The 24,007-nt window shown below is 44.7% G+C and overlaps 1 protein-coding gene across 1 annotated transcript in view; it reads right to left on the bottom strand.

Moving 5' to 3' along the window:
- LOC147456561 (uncharacterized) overlaps positions 1-21,956 on the bottom strand; it is a 63,751-nt gene extending 41,795 nt beyond the window's left edge. The window contains exon 1 of the mRNA XM_086514992.1: positions 21,118-21,956. Within this exon, the coding sequence (XP_086371118.1) occupies positions 21,118-21,586 (469 nt within the window). The 5' untranslated portion in view covers positions 21,587-21,956. The remainder of the gene's footprint in view (positions 1-21,117) is intronic.
- Between the last annotated feature and the right edge of the window lie 2,051 nt (positions 21,957-24,007).

Genomic DNA, 24,007 nt, shown 5'->3' with positions numbered 1-24,007 from the left:
GCTCGCCCTCGTCCAGCAGGTGCAACTCGTCCAGCTGCTCGCCCTCAGGCCTCGCCCTTGCCCTCGCCCTCAGGCGAGCTGCTCGCCCTTCAGGCCCGCTCGCCCTCGCCCTCCCTCGCCCTCCCATAGAGAGAGAGGGACGGGCACCACGTGCCAACGGAAAAGAGCAGATTGAACAACTTTAAGCACTTCAAATAACAACTGAACTAAAAGAGATGCACGACACACGAGACGAGGAGTGAAGGAGTTCCACCCCAAGAGAGCACTCGCCCCAAACCTTGGCGCCCCTTTCGGTATTTCTTTGTATTCAGTACAATGCCGGTACTCGCGCTTTGCACCTTCACTCGGATGAGTGCCACAGAATGAGAACTTGGCTCATATTTAAAGGCCCTTGGCCTCTCAAAAGCGGTTTACATAAAAAGCTATAAACTCAAAAGCACCTGGCTCAAAAGCTGGCGCTGAAATCAGCCAACACAAATTACAATCCGTACAGCTGCCACGTCATCAGCGTAAAACACGAAAATCCGTATAGGTGCCATGTCATCATGTCAACGCGTTTTGCGAGGGCTCCGTACAGCTCTGCCACGTCATTAGTGTGAACGCAAGAGACTGAGTGTGTGTGGTCCTTCTTTATTTTAATGTCTTTAGGTTGCTTGGGCCCCGTTGGACGGGGTCCCATAAGTTAGTAAGACTTATTCTGCTGCTTGTTTTGCTTCTTCTTCTTCTTAGGGTTTAGGCCCCTCGGCCAGTATCTACAGGTTGGCTCCGTTCTTCAGTGGCTTGACACGTCAGCAATTTGTGACTTCCCTTCTTCTTGAAAGAAAGTAATCGTCTGCAATTACAACATATCTACAAAACAACTCAAGTTAGCTCAATAATTTTCGAGGGTCATTCCGAGGGACAATCCGTTTTCTCATTCCAAAGTGGATCTCTTGATATCCTGGGTCGTTGGCTTCCCCGAAAAATCTCATCCAATAAGGAGTCTATTGTCAGTCCAGATCGGAGCTCTTGACACGAGACCGCACTGATCTCCAAAAGGTGTCTTGATGCACTAAAATTACATACCCAGACAATCTCATCCAATTAGGAATATTTAGTGGCTGGCACATCATAATGCAACACAAATGCTCACATATACATGTTACAAGACACACCGAGCAGCGCCTTGGAGCACTCACTCGAGACAAACGGTCTGCAGTACAAAGGTACTTAATGACTACCTTGTCACTCCCCCCGCAAATGACCTAAAAAGGTCCGGGCCATGAGTTCAAGGGACTGATACAACGAAACCCTCCCCATACCGCAGCCTGCGTCGTTTGAAGGTTCAAGCATACAATTAAACGCTCCCCATACATCTCGTCTGCGTCGTTCCGAGGTTTTCCAACATACAACGAAACGCCCCCCAAACATCACCTTTGCGTTGTTCCAAGATTCAGACAATACAAAACAACATTTCTCACTACTCCACCCGAGAGTAAATCACAAAGCAATATTAAAACTAGAGTCAATTGATTCAAATCGGCATCAAGGCAGGTTTAAAACATATACCATCCATTTCAAACAAAGTTCAAAAGTATTTAAAACAACTAGATAATTCATTCAGGTTTTCGTTCGGACAGCCAAACTTTGAGGACGACTGCATCATTCACAATAATGACGGGAGCACTGTGAATGGGAATATCTGTATGGCCAACAAGAAAGAGTACTTCTGATGCGTCACATTGGTCAGAGAGCATTGGGAAGAAGTATTCGCCCATCCACAAACAGACATCTTTGATGCGTCATGACATAGAGCATAGCAAAGGAGTTTGCACCGTAAGATGCATCACAAGGTGGGTGACAGGAGCATCGAAAAGGGAATATTGCACAGTCGGGAGGAAATTCGAACTGGGTTAGAATTGTGCACAAGAAATGAGCAAGCACTTGAATGAAAATGGGTTCAATGAAAACTTTCAAAAATATAGGTGCTTTCTGAGAAAGCGGGTTGCTTTGCGAGAAAGCAAATTCTTTTCCATAAAGAGGTCTATGCTAACTTATTAAATTAAGTGATTAAGTGACCGGCTACCCACCTGATAAGTGGGCATCCCACTTTTAATAAGGCAAAAAAAACCCAACGCCCCTGTCTCTTGCTTTTCCTGGCAGCCCATGACCTCCCTCTATCTTTCTGACAGGGAAAAAGCGATCACCCTCTCTCTACTCTAGGCGCACCTCTTTCTGGCCTATTCTTGCCCGGAGGACCTTTGTTGGGGTATAGGCGCCTGTGCCTTGCCTGGCCGCCCAGAGTCTGGGCGCCCACTGACTTGTATACCTTATACATAGCATAAGTGTATAGAGGGCTGCTCACTCTTTGAGTCTCTCCACCCATATCTATGTGTCGTGTGTCTCCTTCTCTCTCTCACTCTCCGTCTGTGGTACTCTCCGATCCCCTTCAATTGGTATCAGAGCGACAGGTGTGAGAGCGTAGATGGACGGCTTCGCAATGAACTCATCGGCTATGGCGGAGAGGTCACAGATCTGAGCAAAGAAATAGAGGAGGCTTGTGGGCAGCCATACAGAGGCTTGCAGGAGAGCTCTCAGGAGCTTCCTAGTGCTCATAGATCAGTCCACAGTTCCTCTACAGATCAGCCCACTGTGTACAGCATCTTCCCTCTTCTCGGCAAGCTTTGCAACGGCTACATCGGCGACAGATTGGAGCTTGGAGCTTCCATAGACATGGAAGCATTGTGAGATTGATACATTCAGCTCACGCATCGAGGTGGGAAGTGAGTTTGAGCCTTTCTATGAGCTCAAAGAAGCATAGAAGAAAGTCGTTCAGTTTTTGGCAGTTTGACAGCAGTCTACTGTTTTGCTCATAGCTTGAGCTACAAAGCTCCGATTCCAAAACTTTTTGGTTCAAAACGGAGCTGGCTTCAAGCTCTACGACTTTGTAGAAGGAATCGTTTTCTGATTCGGAGTGCAGGTGGGTCTGAAATTAAAAACACAGAGACTGTTTTTTAGGACAGTTTTGGGCTCTGTTGTTTTCTTTGCTGCAGACAGCTTACTCGTGCACACTCCAGGTAGCAGGCACATATGAGGTGTTACAAGATCGGGTTTGACTCCTAGGTACAGGTTGAGTCTAGTACTCCCACAGGTGTTGCCAGTTGTAATTGAGTGGTTCTTCTGCAGTGTTGTGGCTTGCATACATGGTCTTTGAGCGGGTAATACTCTGTATATGCTTATGTGGTGAGCAGTAGATCTTGTGAGCAAGTACAGAGGTTGGTTGTGGATGATATGTATGGTCATCTGTGGTACTCTTTGTGAGAATTTGTTGGAAATGAGTCTGCTTGCTAAATCTGTCAATAATAGTCCAGATACCACCGTGACCACTCTGTGTTCTCGGGAGATCAAAAATGAAATCCATTGCAATACTTTCCTAGGGGTCGGTGGGTATGGGTAAAGGCTGTAACAATCCCTGTGCTTTATGCCTGTCAAACTTGACCTTCTGGCATACCAAGCAACTGCGCACAAACTCTTCCACATCCTTCTTGAGTCTCGGCCAAAAGAAGTATCTCTCTACCCCTTTCATGGTGGTAGCGATGCCGCGGTGACCCGTTAAAGGTGGATAGTGGCATTCGGTCATAACCTTTTCCCTCAACAGCTGTGTAATGCACAACATGGTTTTTCTCATGAAGTAACCATCCCGAATGGAATGTCCCGCTATTGTCTCCCCATCCCGTATCCGTGTGAAAACGTTTGCAAAATCTGTATCTGTGGCATACTGGTCGACCATATCCTCGAAGCTCTTATGATGTATCGCGGAAATAGCCAAAACCAACGGCTTCCGAGACAAAGCATTTGCCACCACATTCTTCTGTCCCTGAACATGGACAATCTGGAAGTGAAACTGTGACAAGATGTTCTCCCACCGCATCTGCTTTTCCGATAGTTGCTTCTGTGACAAGAAGTAGCGCAAACTCTGATGGTCTGCGAAAACAGTAAAATCCCCTCCGAGTAGGTAGTGCTGCCACTGAGCAAGAGCATGGATAACCGCCAAAAGCTTCCAAAGGCATTATGTAAAAGTCCTTATGCCCCAAATACCCCTGACAATGCAACCGAATTTTGCCAATGACAGGTGTAATGGATACGTCCCTGCCGGGTGCCGCTAGAACAGCCTTCGCAAGTGGTCCCATCCGATCGGGAGTGATCTCGAGCTGCGCCGCCAATTCCGGTGAAATGAAGTTTGCCTTGGCTCCTCCATCAAAGAAGATCAGGGCTTCTTGGTATTTCACTTTGTCCCAAGCTCGGCAAAGTTCTGTACTCTCGTCCGTTGTGTTGGGATCGGTACCCACACAATCTGGAACTAGTCCTGTTTTCATCTTGCCTTTTCTTCCACGTTCCTTAGCTGCTCTCGAACTCTCAAGCCTTTCGTCGTCCTAGTTATTCTCTTCTTTCTGTGCCTTTTTAGGGCACTTCGCGGAGATATGTCCGTGTTCCCCGCATCCAAAGCACTTCCCCTCCCTGATGAAGCGAGCTCTCTCCTGAGGAGTAAGCTTGGGTCGTGCATCCTTCTTTTTTGGGTTGCTCTTTCTCTTTCTACTTTCATTTGTAGAAGTTTGTTCAGCTCTTTGTGTCATGACCTCATGAGTGGGGTAGGTTAGACTGCCAGAGTGAATGGCAAAACCCCGTTTCGCATGACTCATCAACTCCTGAATAGAAGCTGACTTTTGTTCCAAGCAGTGATCTCGGATCTCTGTAGGTAGACCCAAGGTAAACCGCTCAATCTGTTCTCTGAACGAGTTCTTCTTGAATGAAGAGGCAGGTAGAAAAGAGCTCCAGAATCTCTCGCAATAAGCGTCCATTGTATCTTTCTTGGTCATCCGAAGATGGTTCCAAGCAGCTCGTATATCGCGTTCATACTCCTGAGTCAGCCAAGAAGAAATAAAAAGCTTCTTAAATTTCAGCCATTTAACTAGCGCAATCTTGTTTAAAAGAACTGTGGATCACCAAGTTTGAGCATTCCCCTTAAAGTAAGAGGCAGCTCTCCGAATCTTAGAGTGCTCTGAGTAGCGTCCTCCCATGAAAGCGATGTCAAACTGCTGTACAAAAGACAAAGCCTTCGAAGCATCTCTATATCCCAAACGTGTCAAATTTAATTGACTGTCCACCTTCCTTAAACTCTCGGACTTTCTTGCTTTTATCTTCCAGAAAGTCATATTGGTTGGCTTTATAAAAATTCTTCTTCTTTGCATAAAAGTTGCTGTCGTCAGAGTCTGAACTGTCTGTAGACGAGTCCTTTGTAGAAATGTCACTCACTGGGCAAGATTTAGACTTCTTTGCCTTTTTCGTTCCCTTTCCGAAGTGTTGTTTCTTGCTTCGCTTTTTGCCCTTGCGGCCTTCTTTGCTCGAGTCAGATGAGCTAGAAGAACTGTTAGAAGAAGAAGAAGAAGAAGAAGAATTGGGTACTTCTTCAAATCGAACACGCTTCTTCTGTTTCATTGCCTTTTCAAATGTCGACTGACGACCCAAATAACCCGAGAAGTCAGTGCTCTTCTTCTGCCTTTTTCCGTGCTTTTTAGCTTTGTTTTGCGCGTCAAAAAGCTGAGCAATCCGTGCATCAATAACCTTTTCTAGTTCCTTCTCTGAATATTTCTTGTGAGCAGAAGGTTTCTTGAGAGCGGGTTTTGAGGGTGGTGTTGTGGTTTTCTGCCATTGCTCGTACACTTCCTGAAAAGAAGTCTTGCTCATATATTTTGCAAATTTTGGGTCCTTCGCAAAATTGAGCATCATCTTTGTTGCATCGCTGATCAATTGACAACGCTCCATCTCTCGTCGCTCCGCCTGAGTAGGCCGAGGCGGGCCATACTCCGTGCCGGAATCTTCGTTGGATCCCTTCCCGCATCTCCGGATGCAGAGGGAGTCAACTGATCCTTGCGTGAAGCCATAGGTGCCACAGAAGAAAAAAATTGGGATCGGATTTCCCGTAGAAGAGAAATCGGCTGTGCTCTGATACCACTGTAACAAACTTGGACACTCCAAGTCAGGAATCTACCACACAGCACCAAATAACCACTTCAAAACAGTCCACAGTTCACAATTGATTCAACACTGGCCTGGCGGAGTTCCGTGCCTAGAGATATTGGCCCCAAAGACTGGCGCCCCTTTCGGTATTTCTTTTTTTGTACTAATCTGAGTTCAAGAGTGCGGTTGGGTCTCACTCTTAGACTCTGCGTCCAGATGCTCTGAGAAGTGAGAGACCAACTTCACTTATAAAGAGTTACAAGGGATGCCAAAAGCAGAGCCCCAAAAGCTTAAAATCAAAAGCTCAAAAGCTTTGGCAAATAAAACAGAGTGAATTCTCCTCTCTTTCTCTCTCGTGCTTGATAATCGAATAAAGCAAATAGGCCTTCTCTTTAATAATGCCAAAGCTTCCTCTCTCTGGCTGCCTTGCGTGGGAAAAGCATCGCCAAAAGCTGACAGTGCTTAACCTCCGTGAATTGCGCCGCGATTTGCGGGATGTCACGTCAGCAAATGCTCTCCACCTGCTGCAGCCACATCATCAACCCCGCATTTTTCGGGATCAGCAGTCCATCAGGGCACACACCGGAATGTCATGTGTGTACAGGGCAGCCACGTCACCAATTTGTGACAGGGCTGTCCGCCAAGGTAGCCGCTACTACAAATTCCTCCAGAGTGGCGTCAGGTCGGAGACTCTCGGAGTTTTTGCTGAGAGCTTTTGGGAAGAGCCTTCTCCACCCACTTCTTAACTGTAAATTCACTTGGTTGCTGAGGAAGCTTAGCGACCAGATACTTGGTTCTGGTCACGAGTTCTGCAAAAGTCTCATTTGGTAGGAGCATCAGGTTGGCCAATTCATCCAGAACCTTCTCTTGGAAGTCCCCTAGCTTGAAAGCTTCACAGAACTGTTGTCGTAATGTGGCCCAAGTTGTAAAGTGGTTCTTGCAAACTCACTGTACCATTTTTTGGCTAAGCCATCCAAGGTAGATGGAAAGAGTACTAAGTAGGCGTCTTCTCTGTTGAGACCTCGACCCCTGCAAAGGGATACAAATCTTCGAGCATGGTCATCAGCATCCTCTGTGGAGAGACCCTTGAAAGTCGGAAACTTAATATTCACCTTAGCTAGAACGCTTGTGAGCTCCTCCATGGTTGTCTGTTGTGCAGGAGCTTGTTGCACTGGAGCTTGCTGTAACAAAGTGGATGAGAAGTTTATTGATGGGGGTGACTGGGGAAGTGTAGAGCTGGTTGAGGGGGAAGGTAAGGGTAATGGGGCTGGTGGTCTGCTTGGCACGAAGGGTTGTCGCTCCTTGTGGTAGTACTTCAAAGGACTTAGTAGTGGGCTTTGTCGCTCTATTGACTGCCTTGTATGTGTCATGCAGTAACCAAAAGCCCACCCAAGCTTTGGGCACGAAGACCTTTAACTTATTGTACACTGGTCCATACTCCACTCCACCAGGGCGAGGGACTAGACCTCCTCGCTAGACCTGGACGAGAGAGGACTAGACCCAGCTGAGAGACTACTAGACCAGGACGAGAGACTAGACAAGCAGGCCTAGACGAGCAGGTTGAAAACTAAGCGGCTCCTGGGAAAACTAGACGGGACCAAGCTGAGGCAAGCCCAGCTATGCAAACAAACTGAGTGATACCGAGAGCTGAAACCAGGTAGTTCCTTGACTCTTTTGATGGAGTGAGACTTTAGTTGAGGTCCCACCGGGCGTGCCAAAAATGAGAGCACCTGTAGCGAGGAAAACGTGTCGTGCTTTCTAGAGTGGGTGCTCCTTAGTGCAGTATGCCTGAAACCTCACTCCAACAGAAGAAACATCAAACAGGACATGACTCAAACATAGAAGCGAAATTTGACTCAAGACACGATACGACTCACAACACAACTGGAGACTCAACTCGATGGAACTCAACAAGCTCGAACCATACAATAGGGGTGTCAAGGCTCCAATGTGCACAATGTGTAGGGAGAGTGCCAGTGGCGTGCAGAACTCTAGACTCAGGACTCAAGGCTAGCCGCTAAACCATACAAAGTGGATGATGATACATACCCACGAGTGGAACCAACCACTCATATGTATCTTCTAAGAGCCACCAACAGCTGGCAGATATTCCAATCCAGCTAAGCCTATCTCCTAACTGAGGTGGTGGTGATCTGGCCACGGTGTCCACTGGACCACCATCCGTAACACTTGCCACGTGTCACTGAGGCGAGAGTCCGCCCAGTGTGAACTCAAGCCCAACTGCAACTAACTGCTTGTCCCATGCCAATGACATTGTAGCCCTGCTACAAACTTGTCCCGAGGGACCACTACACGAGTAGAAGGTGATGGTTGAGAGATGGTGCCAACTATTATCAAATCGATTTTGGAAAAGGTGAATTTGGGTGGGTTCGAAGACGTGGATGCACGTTGTTTTGGGTAGTCCTTACTATAGTGATCCTGTGACTTAGGGAAATGTTGGCAAGGAGGATACCCTTCTGGCAAAGGACATTTGCTTTGGTAATGCCCATATTCCCTGCATCTGTAGCACAAAATGGGCCGATTGGATGGGCGAAACGAAGGGCGAGGCAGTCTTTGCTTCTGCTGCACAGAGGTGGAGGTGGATGTGTAGAAGCTTTGAGGGGCCGAGGGAGCATTTGCATGATAAAAGCTTTGGGATGGAAAAGTGCTTTGCATACATTGCATAGGAGGGGTTGTCAGCAAAGGGGGCATGTGGTTGGGATGACCATAGGGAGAAACCATGTTGGATGCAGGTGCTAACCCTTGTTGTAGAGTAGGACCAAGACTGTTGTATTTGCTACAATCCCTTTAATTAGTAGAAATCCTTATCCTCATGTCCAGACTTTTCACAGAAGTGGCAATAACCCCGAAGGGGGCATTGCTGTGGAGGGTGCCTTGGAGAGCGGCATGAGCTACACCAGACCATAGCCTTAGTCTCCTGCTGAGACATGAGCTCCTTTAGCTCGCGCTTGATCTGGTCCAAAGCCTCGTGATGTGGAGGCTTCTCCTCTTGAAGAGAGAAGAATCTTTCCTCTTGAAGAGCTCGTCGTAACTTCAGGGCTTTGAGTTCCTTGCGTAAAGAAGTCAAAGGATCAGAAGGACTTTCCAAAAATACCGAGGTGGTCTCTACCTGAGGGGAGTCAGTGAACAGCTTCCTAGCCCCTTATATCCGAGTAGCAGCCACGACAAACTCCTCCAGAGTGGCTCAGTTCGGAGACTCTCTCGGAGTTTTTGTTGAGAAGTTTTGGGAAGAGCCTTCTCCACCCACTTCTTAACCATAAATTCACTTGGTTGCTGAGGAAGCTTAGCGACCAGAGACTTGGTTCTGGTCACGAGTTCTGCAAAAGTTGCATTTGGCTGGAGCATCAGGTTGGCCAACTCATCCAGAACCTTCTCTTGGAAGTCCCCTGGCCTGAAGGCTTCACAGAACTGCTTTCGTAATGTGGCCCAAGTCATAAAGCGTTTCTCTGCAAATTGACTGTACCATTTATCTGCTAAGCCATCCAAGGTTGATGGGAAGAGTACTATCTCTATTGAGACCACGACCCCTGCAGAGGGATACAAATCTCCTAGCATGGTCGTTTGCATCCTCTATGGAGAGACCTTTGAAAGTCGGGAACTTGATGTTCACCTTAGCCAGAACGCTTATCAACTCCTCCATGGCTATCTGCTCCTAAACCTGTTGCTCAAGAGGTTCCTGTAACATAGTGGGTGAGAACTGTACCGGGGCAGGTGACCTTGGAGGTGAAGATTTGGTTGAGGGAATGGAGGTAGATGCGTGGGAGGGTAGGGGTAACGGGGCTGGTAGACTTCTAATTGGCACGAGGTTGACGCTTTCCGTGGTAGTACTTCAGCGGGCTCAGTAGTGGGCTTTGTCGATCTTTAGATTGCCTTGTATGTGTCATGCAGTAGCAACAATCCCACCCAAGCTTTGGGCATGGATACCCTTGAACTAGTTGGATGGTCTAGACCCACTGGACCAGACCCAACTAGACCAGCTAGAATTGGCTAGACCACTTCTCTAGATAGGAGCGAGAGAGACTAGACCAAGCTGGACTAAGGTGAAGCTGATCTAAACCAAGCTGGTCTAGGGCAAATTTAGCTCGAGCAAGCAGGACTAGGGCGAAGTTGGTCTAGACGACTCCTCAAGATAGAAGCGAGAAATACTCAACCGAGTTGGACTAGGGCGAAGTTGGTCTAGACCAATCTGGTCTAGGGCAAAGAAGCTAGTCTAGACCAAGCTGGTCTAGGGCGACCAAGCCGGACAAGGCGAAGCTGAGGCTGGACCAGACCAGTCGAAACGAACAGATTAGCACAAATGCCTCGATTCGACTCTCGACAAAGTGAGACTTCAATCGTGGTCCCACTGGGCGTGCCAAAATTGAGAGCACCTGTATAGCAGAGATAATGTGTCGTGCTCTCTACAGTGGGTGCTCCTCAATGCAATGTGCGTGAAATCTCTACCACACATATGTATCTGCTCAAGTATGCAATGTGCGTGAAATCTCTACCACACATATGTATCTCCTCAAGAGCCACCAACGGCCAGCAGATATCCCAATCGAGTTAAGCCTATCTCCAAACTGAGGTGGTGGTGTTATGGCCATGGTGTCCACTAGACCACCATCCGTATCACTTGCCATGTGTCATTGTCCAAGCGAGAGTTTGTCCAGTGTGAACTCCAGCCCAATTGCAATTAACTTCTTGTCATGTGCTAGTGACAATGTAGCCCTACTACATAAATCCAATAATTCATTTAGAATTATATTTTTGTCAAAAAAGCTAATTTAGCAACATCTCTCTCATTTAGAAACAATTGTTCTCAATTGTAGAGGTCCAACTGAATTGCTTGGGAAGAAACTGAAGAAAACATCCAAATCTTGCTCAATGGTGAGTTGAGTTGGTCCTTCTCAAGAGAGAACTCAAAAATTTAATTAAACAAAAATTCAATAATTCAATACTTACCTTACCGGCTCGAAAGTAGATGGGGTACTCATATCTTTCCTCTAGTTCCTCGAGGATATCTTTCAACAATCATCAATCTTACGAGTCATGTAGGCAACTTGTCATTCATGTCTTTCCGACAAATTGGAAGTTTCCTTCCAAGAATCTGCTAACTCAATTCTGTCTTCTCAACCTCAAGAAGGATAATCTTTTTGGAATCAATCTAGGTATGTGTGCTTGCGTGTAATCTGGCGTGGAAACCTCTTGTGTCCTCCGCATAGGATATGTCCAAATCATAGCGCATTAATCTCATGTGAGAATGTCTTCCTCTGGTAAACAGAGTCGGCCATCTCACAAGAGAAGGTTCTTGTTCGAGGCCTTTGCTCGGGGTTGGTCGATTGTTCCTGTCACGGGGACGGGCACCACGTGCCAACGAAAAAGAACAAATTGAGCAACTTTAAGCACTTCAAATAACAACTAAACACGACACAAGACGGGAGTGGCAGAGTTCCACTCCAAGAGAGCATTGGCCCCAAACGTTGGCGCCCTTTTCGGTATTTCTTTATATTGCTTGAACTCAGTACAACATCGGTACTCCAATTCTTGCAGCTTCGTGCAGAAGCATGCCAGAGAATGAGCCCTTGGCTCATATCTAAAGGCCCTTGGCCTCTGAAAAGCAGCTACATGAAAAGCTTCAAACTCAAAAGCATTTGGTCCCAAAAGCACTAGCGCCAAAAACTGCGAGCACGTTTTGCGAAAATCTGTACAGCTTCCACGTCAGCACAATCAGTGCAAAGCACGGAATTCCGTATTGTCTTTGTCACGTCAACAGTCTAGCGCAAAATTTGGGTCTTCCATACAGCCTTTGCCACGTCATCCGCAATTTACACTTTTTGTGTGTGTGTGTGTGTGTGTGTTGGTCTCGCTTTATTTAATCTCTTTAGGTCACTTGGGCCCCATTGGACGGGGTCGTTTAAGTTGGTGGAAACTCTTCTTGAAAAAATACGCCACTTGTCAAGACTTGCAAGTTGGTAAAACATCTTCTCCTGCTTCTTCTTCTTCTATTCCTTCTAGGGTTTATGCCCCTCATCCGGGATGTGCAGGTTCGCTCCGTTCTTCAGTGGCTTGACACGTCAGCAATTTGTTACATCCCCCCTTCTTAAAAGAAATTAATCATCTGCGATTACCGTATATCTACAAAACAACTCAAGTTAACTCAAAAATTTCGGAGGGTCATTCTTAGGGACATTTTGAGGGACAATCCGAGGGACAATCAATTTTCTCATTCAAGATTGTAGCTCTTGATATCTTGGGTCGTTGGATTCCCAAAAAAATCTCTTTTTTCAATAAGGAGTCTCATTCCAGATTGGAGCGCTTGATATCTTGGTCGTTGGTTTCCCAGAAAAATCGCATCCAATAAAAAATATTCAGTGGTTGGCACATCACAATGCAACAAAAATGCTTACATATGCATGTTACAAGGAATAGAAACATAAAGTCGCCAATGACCCCCCCCCCCCGCCCGTCCCCGTCCCCCTACAAATAACCATTCAGGTTTGGGCCATGAGTTGTTCAACGACTCCCTCGTCACAAATCCCACATAACCTAAAAAGGTCTGGGCCGGGAGATATAGAGGCCTTTTACAACCAAACGCCCCCCAAACCGCAGCATGCAACCAAACGCTCCCCAGACATCTCATCTGTGTCATTCAGAGGTTTTCCAGCATACAACAAAACGCTCCTAGACATCCCGGTTGCGTCATTCCGAGGTTTGGACTGCCAAAACAACATTTCTCACTACTGCAGCTGGGAGTATATCACCTAGTATTGAAATTAGTATCAAAACCAGAGTCAAAAATTCAAATCAGCACCAAGACAGGTTTAAAACAGATACCATCCATTTCAAACAAGATCATCAAATAAGTTCTCAAAAAGAACTCAGAAAACTGCCAAATCAAAATGAAAAAGCATTCTCGACATCAGCCGAGCTCGAAAGTCGACAGGGCTTCCGTCCTGAAACCTGCACAAAAATTAGGGTTAGATTTCTTCCATAAATTTGTAGCCGACCGTAGCATGGTCTATAAGCTCTTGAATAGTCAATATAGGTCTCGACAGACAGTGTTCCTGGTGGCAGTGATGATAGCCCCAAGATATAGCAATCACACTGAGCCTCCAAGGTTATTGGTTTGAGAAGAGACATCTACTGAGAGATGTCGAGAAAGTTCAAGTAATAATCTGCTATGGCCTATGCCCTATAAGACAGAGCAATGAAGACGGGAGCGCGCCCGATGCGCGATGGAGTAAGGATGGGAGTGCCTAATGTCGAGGGTCGGGACACGAATATTCTTAAATAAAATCCCATGTGAAACTTGGAAGCTCCATCTTGCTTTGTTTTCTCTTTGGTAGGACCGGTATTCTTTCAGAAAAGCACACGCCTGAAGCTCTGATACCACTGTCACGGGGACGGGCACTACGTGACAATGGAAAAGAACAGACTGAGCAACTTTAAGCACTTCAAATAACAACTAAACAAAAAGAGATGCACGACACGAGACAAGAGTGGCGGAGTGCCACCCCAAGAGAGCATTGGCCTTGAACGTTGGCGCCCCTTTCGGTATTCTTTATATTGCTTGAACTCAGTACAACGCCGGCACTCCAATCCCTGCACCTTCCGGCAGAAGCATGCCAGAGAATGAGCCCTTGGCTCATATCTAAAGGCTTCGAGCTTTTCTTGTGCAACTTGAAGTCCCGTCTGCTTGCTTCTCTCACGTTTTCTTCCCGTATCTTCCCAAATTCGTCCTTCTTTACAAAGAAAGAGAGGAGACATTCTTTGATACCGTTGCACAAATGGGAGCGCATAAATATAACAATTATACTCGGATAAATAGAATTTATCCTTGGTTCTGAAGCCAATTGATATAGAGAGAAATAGAGAGAGAAATGGGTTGGTTCCCCCCTCCGCTTCCCCCCCCCCCCCCCCAATAAAAGTATTAATGGGGAGAAGTCTATACAAGTACTTGAATCGAACGTATTACCACGCTCTTTCTAGAATCAGACTCGATGGTACTCGGAAGCCTCGGCTTCCTATTCTTTGGGCAAAAGCCCTATTTCCTAGGAACCTTCATTCCTTTCTCAAAATCCTCGAGAACCAATGTCTCACCTCTGGATCTCACTTTCCAAACTCAGGGGTTGGCATCCCTTCCGACTCTATTCCCAGAGTCTTCTTTTGTAGAATCTTAGATCTGTGGATCTACTCCCAAACTCGGGGTATGAAACCCCTGGCTGATCTGGCTCTAGTTCTTCAAAGCGCTTTTCTCCTACACAAGCTCATGCCCTCCTTTGCTCCTACTCCCTCGCGAAGAGGAAGTACTCATACAAACAAACACTTAGAGATCAAAATATGAAAAACGTTACCTTTGAAGTCTCAACACTCAGAACGCAACTTTGTTCTCAAAAAGCAACCTCCCAGAAGAGATCTCTACACAGAGTTCTCAATCAAAGTCTGAAGGGCATTCACCTCTGTGGGTCCCCACGAGAAAGGGACTCCTTTCTGTGTTAAAATTTGCGAAGGGGAAGTGACCTCTGCAAACTTTCTAATGAACCGCCGGTAGTAAGAACATAAGCCCAAAAAGCTTCTAACTTCATGGACATCCTTCAAATCGGGCCAATCACGTATAGTGTCAATCTTGGCCGGGTCCATCTGTACTCCTGCTGCTTCCGGTAAGGAAAATTCACTCTTCTTGGCATTGATTTGGCATTGATCGCCAACTTGTGATCTCGCAATGCTTGAAAGACCTGTAGTAAATGGTGTCTATGTTCTGTCTCATCCTTGGAGAAGATTATAATGTCATCAAAGAAAGTGCCAACAAAAGATATGTACTCTCTGAAAATCCTATCCATCATTCGGTTGAAAGTCGCTAGAGAATTGGTTAGGCCAAAAGGCATCACCAAAAATTCATATAAACCGAAACTCGTCCGAAAAGCTGCCTTGTAGACATCTCCCAACGCGATTCGGATCTGATGATATCTGCTTTTCAAATCGATCCTGATGAAACAAGAGGATCCTTGTAATCAGTCAAGAATATCATCGATCCTCGGAATCGAAAATCTGTTCTTGATGGTGATTTTATTGATAGCTCTATAATCATTGCACATTCTCCAAGATCCGTCTTTCTTTAAAACCAAGAACACCGGAGAGAAGTAGGGTGAAGTACTCAGCTGGATAAGACCTTTTTCCAAGAGGTCTTTCACTTGGTTCATAATCTCTTCATTCTAGGCTTGGCTCACACGGTAAGGTGGCTTGTTCGCTGGTGTGCTTCCAGGTATCAGATTAATAGTATGATCCTCAGGACAAGATGATGGCAGCTCGCATGGCAGGCCCTCAGAAAATCAATCGGCATGAGTGTGGAGAAAATCTTGGCGTTCTTTATCAAGTTCAGACATTTGTTCTGTGTTCATCATTTAACTCTTTGAAATAGATCGAGTAAACAAACAGACTTAATTTCATTAATTTGGAAACGGCCGAAGCCGATCCAATAGGGACAGACTCCCCCTTCAGCTTCACATCAAGTACAATTTTTTGGCCCTTTTCATTTGTCAATGTCACTTTCTTTGCCCGATAATCGACCACGACGTTGTTCTTATGGTACCAAGGGACTCCAAGGAGGACGTCACAAACTTCCAAGGGCATTATATAAAAGTCCTCATGTCCCAAATACCCCTGACAATGCAACCGAAGTTTGCCAATGACAGGTGTAATGGCTATGTCCCGTCTGAGTGCCGCTAGAACTGTCTCTGCTGGTGGTCCCATCCGATCGGGTGTAATCTCGAGCCGCGCCGCCAATTCAAGTGAAATGAAGTTGGCCTTGGCTCCTCCATCAAAGAAAATTAGGGCTTCTTGACCTTTCACTTTGCCCCAAGCTCGGCAAAGTTCTGTACTATCATCAATCATGCATGGGGACTGATGCTTGGGTCAATCCCCATGCAATCTGGAACTAGTCTTGCTTTAATCTTGCCTTTCTGCCACGTTCCTCAGCTGCTCTCGAACTCTCTGGCATGTCTTCATTTTGTTCTTGTATACCTTTTTAGGGCACTTCGCGGAGACGTGCCCATGTTCCCCACATCCAAAACACTTCCCTTCTTTGATGTAATTGGCTCTCTCTCGAAGAGTGAGCCGGGGTCGTGTATCCTTGTTTTTCTTTTCTTGGGAACTCTTTCTCTTTCTACTTTCATTGTTAGAAATCTGTTGAGTTCTCTGAGTCAAGATCTCATCAGTGGGGTAAGTCACATTGCCCGAATGTATCGCAAAACCCCGTTTCGCATGATCCATCAATTCTTGAATAGAATTTGACTTTTGTTCCAGGCAGTAATCACAGATCTCTGTAGGAAGTCGGCAGCAAAACCGCACAATCTGTTCCTTAAACGAGACCTTCTTAAATGAAGAGGTCGGTAGAAAAGAGTTCCAAAATCTCTCGCAATAAGCGTCTAGAGAATCTCCCTTGGTCATCTGAAGATGATTCCAAGCGGTTCGTATATCTCGTTCATACTCCCCAGTCAACCAAGAAGACATAAAGAGCCTTTTGAATTTCAACCATTTAACTAGAGCTTCCTGCCTCAGAAGAAGAGTGGACCACCATGTTCGAGCATTTCTCTTGAAGAAAGATGTAGCCCTCCTAATCTTGGAGTGCTCTAAGTAATGCCCTCCAAAAAAAGCTATGTCAAACTGCTGATGAAGGCCAAAGCCCTCGGAGCATCTTGGAATCCAAAAAAAGAGTCAAACTTAATCGACTGTCCACCTTCTTTGAATTCTTTTACTTTCTTGCTTTTATCTTCGAGGAAGTCATATTGGTTGGCTCTATAAAAATGCTTCTTTTTTGCATAAAACATGTGATCGTCGGAGTCCGAACTATCTGAGAATGACTCCTCTGTTGAGTTGTCAAAAACTGGGCGAAATCTAGGCTTCTAATTCCTTTTTCTTGCCCTTTCCGAAGCTTTGCTTTTTGCTTCGCTTTTTGCCTTTTTTGTCTTCTTCGCTCGAGTCAAAAGAGCTAGAAGAACTGTCAGAAGAAGAAGAAGAAGAAGAAGAAGAACTAGGTAGTCCTTCGAATCGTACACGCTTCTTCTGCTTTCTTGCCGATGCAAAAGAAGATTGACGACCCAAATAACCCGGGAGGTCAGTCCCTTTCTTGTGCTTTTTATCGTGCTTTTTGGATTTGTTGTTTGCGTCCAAAAGCCGGCTGATCTGTGTCTGAACCACCTCTTGTAATTCTTGCTCTGTAAACATCCTCGAAGAAGGAGGTTTCTTGATTGCCGGTTTGAGGGGTGATTTTGTAGCTTTCTACCACTGGATGTGCACTTCTGCGATGGATTGCTGAGACAAAAAATTTGCAAATTTCAGATCCTTCGCAATTTTAATCATCCGCCTTGTTGCCTCGTCAACTAGTTGTCGGCGTTCCATCTCTTCAATCTCGAAGAGTAGGGCGAGGTGGGCCGTACTCTTCCTGTGTTTGATCATGAGAATCTTCTTCGTGATCTCCTCCCGCATTCGCAGATGCAGAAGAAGTTGACTGTTTCTTGTTGGAATCCATAAGTGCCACGAGAAAAGGATCGGATTTCTCGGTAGAAGAGAAATCGGTTGCACTTTGATCCCAAAGACTGGCGCCCCTTTCGGTATTTCTTTTTATATTAATCTATGTTCAAAGTACAAGAGAGTAGGCAGGCGCTCACTCTTAGACTCTGCGTCCAGATGCTCTGAGAAGTGAGGCCTAGCCCACTTATTTATAAGTACAAGGGATGCCCAAAAGCAGAGCCCCAAAAATCTTTAAACTCAAAAGCAATTGTCCCAAAGCTGCTAACAAAATCAGCCAACGTAAATTGCGCTGATTCGTACGGAACACCATGTCAGCCATGTCAGTGCAATTTGTGAAAAACTGCCACGTCAGCAATCAATGCATTTTGCAGCATCCGTACAACTGTCACGTGGACTGCCCGTACAATCAGCCTGTCGACGCAGTTCTGGGGTTCTTGCAGGTTGCCACGTCATCAATTTGTGACACCGTGCCAAAGTCTTTGACTTGTCTATCTGAAACTCCAAAAAAATTTGGGATTACCACATTCACTTGAGGCTCTAGGGCATGGTCTTGACCTTGAGGCCTATTCTGGTGAAGAGATTGCAAATTTGGACCACAAACCCCAGTTCCTTCTCCAATGTAGTAGACCTCCTTCACCGTTTCCTCTTTGCCTTCCTCGATTTTCATACCTAGGAGACATCTCAACTATTTTACTCCCGCGATTGCTCCTTAGGATAATATCCATGTTGGCCCTGCTACTATTGCTCTACTACAACTTGATTAGTGACTTCCCCGTTGTCGAACCCTATCCAGAATGGGCCCTTGAAAGTTAGGCTTGTACTCCGTTGAGATATAGGATGCCCATCTTCAACACATACCTCACAATGAGGTTTGTTGCCCTTCTTAACACCCACTTTCTTCACCTTTTTGTAGATCGGTCCTAAATTCTGTTCTCCTTCATGCTTCTTTTGAATTTCATTCTTTGCCTTCTCAACCCTCGCTTTTTTCTTCTTCTTCATTTTCTTCTTAGCCTTTTCATCATGTAAAGCATCTTGCACCTCTGATTCTATCTCCAGATCACCAAACCCATTATTCTTCAAATTCGAATCTATATTGAAGTAATCGTTACTGCTAGAATCATCATCAGAATCCACTTTAGACCTTATCTTTTTCTTCATTTGTGAACTAGTTGTTCCAAACCATTTTTCCACTCTGATTGCATTCTTTACTAAATCCGGGACTCCTCCCATAGCCTCCCCACTGGTCACTGCATTCCTTAAATCCTTTCTAAGACCTTGCAAAAAAATTTCATTCCTAAGCCGTCCATTGCCCTGCAATCTTCTCTCGATAGACTGAACCTCAAAGAATAGTCTTCCACCAACATCTTCTTTTATTCAAAGGTTTTAATCTTTGCTGAGACATTGGGTGTATGTTTTGTCTGGAATCTCCCTAAGAAAGCTACTTTTAATGCTTCAGCAAAATGATAAGTAGGAAATTGGATAAACAAAGACATCACTTTACTTTCCAATGTAGCCTCAAACTAATGCATTTTCTTGTTTCCATCATATAAGTTCCTCCGATCACCATTGTAGCCTCAAACTAATGGATTTTCTTGTTTCCATAATATAAGTGCCTCCGACACCGCCTGCCATCCAACCAGGTCTCAAATTGAGCAACATGGAAAATCATGGGAACCTAACTTTAAGATTGGTTATCAAAGCTGCCATATTTGGTGGCAGCTCTGGAATTGGTTATGGGCGTGGTCTCGGCCTAGATTTGCCTATCAATTGATCAAAGAAATGCAACCGTCTCCTTGTTAACAAGGGTTATGTGGCTGCAACTCCAAAGAGACTCCCCGTATCAAATTCTCAAAAGATTTTTTTGGGTGGTTCTCGCTCTCTTTCCTCCTCTCCACATCTGGATCCATCTCCCCCTATGGCTTGGCTATGGGGAAACGTCATCATACTCTATCACCCACATCAACCTAATTCTTATGTCATCTTGCTTCTGACCTAGTGAAATAAAATCTACCCAATCTCCAACAATCCCCTTCAATCATCCATCATAGGACAACCTTCCCCTATTTCTCTTGAAATAATACAAGAACTCTTTCAACTCTATTCGAACCACACAATCACTAACACTTATGCTACCCTAAACACACTCAGAACCAAGAAAGAGGAAATGAGAAAGGAACTAGAGAGACATTTCAAAATCCTGCACAGAGAATTGAAGCACTATAGAGACAAAAAGGATCTTCATTAACTATTAGAACACGAGCACGACAACTAGTATATATGCCCATCATGACAGTGCATAGATTCCAAGAGTGGAGTGCAAACTGCCACTTCCCAAGACTTCTCATATTCCGATTAAGTAATTTACAAAGAAGACAATACCAAAAGGGATTAAATAAGGTGCCTAGTATGTCCCCAACAATAGAGATGTGGGCCACAGCATGCCAAGGACTCACGACAATAGCAGCTGATCATTGTGAGCACGCACCTCTCTCTCTATAGACACTTTACTGGGGAGAGATAGAGAGAGACAGTCCCACAGACAGATTACAGATTTCTTTTCACTAGATATGGGACAGCCAGAGGAGCGGTCATCATTGCAGAGCTCGGCCCACACTCATTCGGCCACTACCGGCACTCTCATCGACCGAGCACTGGAGCTACGGAGATCCAAACGGCCACGATTGAGGAGAGGGGCTACACAGCATCGACGGAGACTACAGCAGAGAGTGCAAATGAGGATAGATTCTAGTAGTAGTATCTAGTTCTTTTATACCCAGACATGGTATTAGATTCACCATTTTGTAACACATTGGTCTCATAGGTCATTTTGGCCTTTTGAAGACGTTAATATAACATTTCATTTCATTTCTCTCTCTCTCTCTCTCTCTCTCTCTCTCTCTCCCCCCCCCCTCTCCTCCTCTTATAGCAAAAGAATCTTCTCTTAAATAAAGACCTTGAGGGTATCCTCCCCCAGATAAAAGATACAAAATGTTGATTGATCAACAAGAGTTGTGATCCTCATAGTCATAAAAAATATATATATACAAGCAAAAACTACTTCTTGATTTTCAACCTCTCCAGTCTCAAAACATATATATTTTCCTATAATCCAAGGGGTGGAAGATTTTCTTCACACTCTGTCATACTAACAGCAAGAGAAATATCTTGGTAGTCTCTCAAATGGACTTAGTCATTCTTATAGGGCATGATCCGTTCGGTCCAAAAGTCCACATTGCGCTTATATATACATTGCTTTTAGACATGGCAAGGGATAGTGGATGTAAACATCAGTGTTCAAACGCTATTTTTTGAGCGGGTCATGGGTTACCTGCAACAAGACTGAGGTCATGCTGCGAGTATACAAAAGTAAACTAAAAAATCCATGGAAACTGCATGTTAGCAAGTCCAAGGATAGTCAATTCAAGTTATGACTTACTTGGGGCCTATCATAATTGAGATAGGCCTACAGGTCTTGCTTTGGTTAAATCCTAACCTACATTATGCTTTGGTCAAACCCGCCAAATTAGCTCACTGCAAGGCTCAAAAGAACAGTGACATCTTGACAAAATACATGAGCTAAAAGCTTACATGGCTTTATAGTTGCAATGCTAGCCCTGTATCCATCATTATTGTTGTCATGCTGTTGAAGAATCAAGTTGCATGTATTAGAGAAACTGTTGTTGCTTATTGCAGTGGCAGATGAAGTGAAAGCAACGGGCGGTGTTTGAGGATTGAAGTAGCTCTGGCACTTCTGCCGAGCAGCTTGGGGATGAACATCATCCAAAATATCATCATTTGTACCCACATTGTGTGCGCATATACTGGGTAATTGGCAACGGCAAGCTTCATCATCTTCAAGAAGAGCAATCTCTGTGAGCTGGCAATGAGAGCATTTCTGATCATGAGCCAGAACGTCCTTCTGCAGAATGGACTGGACATGGCAAGAATCGACGTTATCTTCAGCTTTAACATTCCTAATGTTTGCTAGGTGCTTTCTCTGGTTCTGGTGCCGAAGCTCGAGGCACTTCTTCAGCCTCAAAGCTAAATCCTTCGCCATATCTTCTCATGAGCTGTCTACGTCTCCAAGGGAAAAGCAAAAGAAAAGCTGCAGGCGGTACGTGCAGTTTCGTTGCCATGCAGAGAGACGTGAGAAGAGAGAGAGAGAGAGGGAGGGTCACCTAGTCTATAGCATGCAACCTCCCACGTTGCTTCATAATGTTTGAAGTTGCTTGTACTTTTGGGCCCATCCGAGAGAAAAGCCACCAATCTGTTTTTGGCCGCGGCCAAAAATATTAAAATACTTCTTTTTAGCATAAAAAATTACCACCATCCAAAATGATAGCTTGTGTATGTCGTAAAGTTGAAATGAATAAGTAAAATGATGGCTTTCTAAATGACAATGTAGGTGGTCCGTTTTGCTTAAGGCTAATTGACTTCTCATTTTTCAAAAAACTCTATGGTTCAAGATCAACAATGACTTGAAATCGTGGAGTTCTTGAGTGATATTGAGGTGAGAAGGGGTTTGAACTCACAATCTCCCCATTCCAAAAGGATTGCTTTACCAATATAACATATGCAATTTGTTGCAAGATGCAAATTTAAATTTTATAGCTTTTACTTTCAACTCCCTTGTGTAAAGCATCTTTACACCTTGTTCACGTTCATAAACACGCTTTGCAAAGTTAACACCTAGTTCACAATAAATTTACACCAAGTGCACAACCATCAAGTTCACATTGAAGATGAATAGTTTAGATCCTCGTTGTGGCATCACCTACTTTCAACTATACATCCCCTCTAACAATAAGGCTTCATTTACTAACAAGAGCTGCTATTGAGAGGAAATATAAGATAAAGTGTTGCGGCCTTGGGGCCTCTCATGTGTTCTTGCAATTGGTCTTCTCTCCTTCGAAGGTTGCAACGGCTATGTGCTCCTCCTCCCATCTATTGCTAAAAGGGTTACATCGGAACTCTCTCTCTCTCTCTCTTAGATTTCTTTGGATCACAGATTTCTTCAGATCGAGAGAAGCAGGAATGGAAGGAGAAGCAAGAGGCCAGCAGCGAGCACAAAGGAGTACCCACATTCATACCAAAGGCACCCTCATTGACAGGGCGATTGAGCTTAGGAAATCGAGACGACCACGACCGAGATGCAGAAGCACACTTCACCGAAGGAGACTACAACAAAGGATTAGAAGCATTCTTATAGCCAGACACCCAGAATGCTCCTAAGAAGTTTATCCAATACTTTGTATTTAGTTTTTCGCATTTATTTTCACACTTTTCAGACATTGTAACAGATTCACCACTTTTGTATCATTTTGGTCTCATAGGTCACTCTGGCCTTTTGAAGACGTTAATATAACATTTCATTTCTCTCTCTCTCTCTCTCTCTCTCTCTCTCTCTCTCTCTCTCTCTCTCTCTCTCTCTCTCGTGCGCGCACACACACACACACACACACACACACACACACACCAAACATGCATACTCATGCTTTTTACATTTTTGTTCCTGTAAAAGCTACCAAGAAGTGGAGGGCTCCTTACAGATGTGTCACTTATGAGAAGATAATGTTACTTGCTATGTATTTTCCAGTTATCAATAATGGTTAAGGCTACCAACAACTAGTCACTTTTCAACGTATATATATATATGTTTGCAAGAGGTCAACAATGTTCTTGTACATGGCATTCAAACACTTCCATGTTTATCTTTGGACTTGTGTTGGACAAAGAAAGGATCTGGATACTTTGTCGTTGCTTAGACTCAACACTTCAAAACAAGTTCACGAGCATACTTGACCAAGATATGGTGTGAAATATATTGTAAAAGTTGTATTATAAAACTTAACAAATACATTATATGCAAGCCATTGGAAACCTTTTGGTCATGGCATCCAGAAAACATAAGACCAACATGCTCATGGTTGATGACAACGATTAACAACTCTTTAGAAAATGTGAGGGCCAACTACATTTCACTTACAAGATTGGAGCTCTAACAGTTGAGGAAGATGCACAATACTAGAGACAAATGATGTTAACATGGCTGTGAGATTGGCTATATGCCAAATGCTAGAGGGAGTACAGGTTTGGCGAGCTCTCAAGTGTATTGTATGTTTTGAGGAATGTAGATTTACCCCATGTTTTTTAATTGATGTACATGAAATTATTTAAACTAATTGAAGCAACTAACCAAATGTGTCTTTTTTGGCGGTGGCCAAAAATATTTCTTTCGAGCATAAAAACTACCACCATTCAAAATGATGGCTTGTCTATATGATAAAGTTGAAATGAGTGAGTAGAACGATGCCTTTCTACATGATAGAATAGATGGTTTTTTTTCCTTAGCACTAGTTGACACCTCATTTTTTGAAGGGCTCTATGGTCCAAGATCATCAATGATTTGAAATCATGGAGTTCTTGAGTGATATTGGGATGAGAAAGGGCTTGAACTCACAACCTCCCCGTTCCAAAG

The sequence above is a fragment of the Adiantum capillus-veneris genome, chromosome 6, assembly GCF_014529385.1.
Source record: "Adiantum capillus-veneris isolate H3 chromosome 6, ASM1452938v2, whole genome shotgun sequence".
Lineage (NCBI taxonomy): Eukaryota > Viridiplantae > Streptophyta > Polypodiopsida > Polypodiales > Pteridaceae > Adiantum > Adiantum capillus-veneris.
The sequence above is the reverse complement of the archived record's forward strand: the minus strand, read 5'-3'. Positions and strand labels throughout refer to the sequence as shown.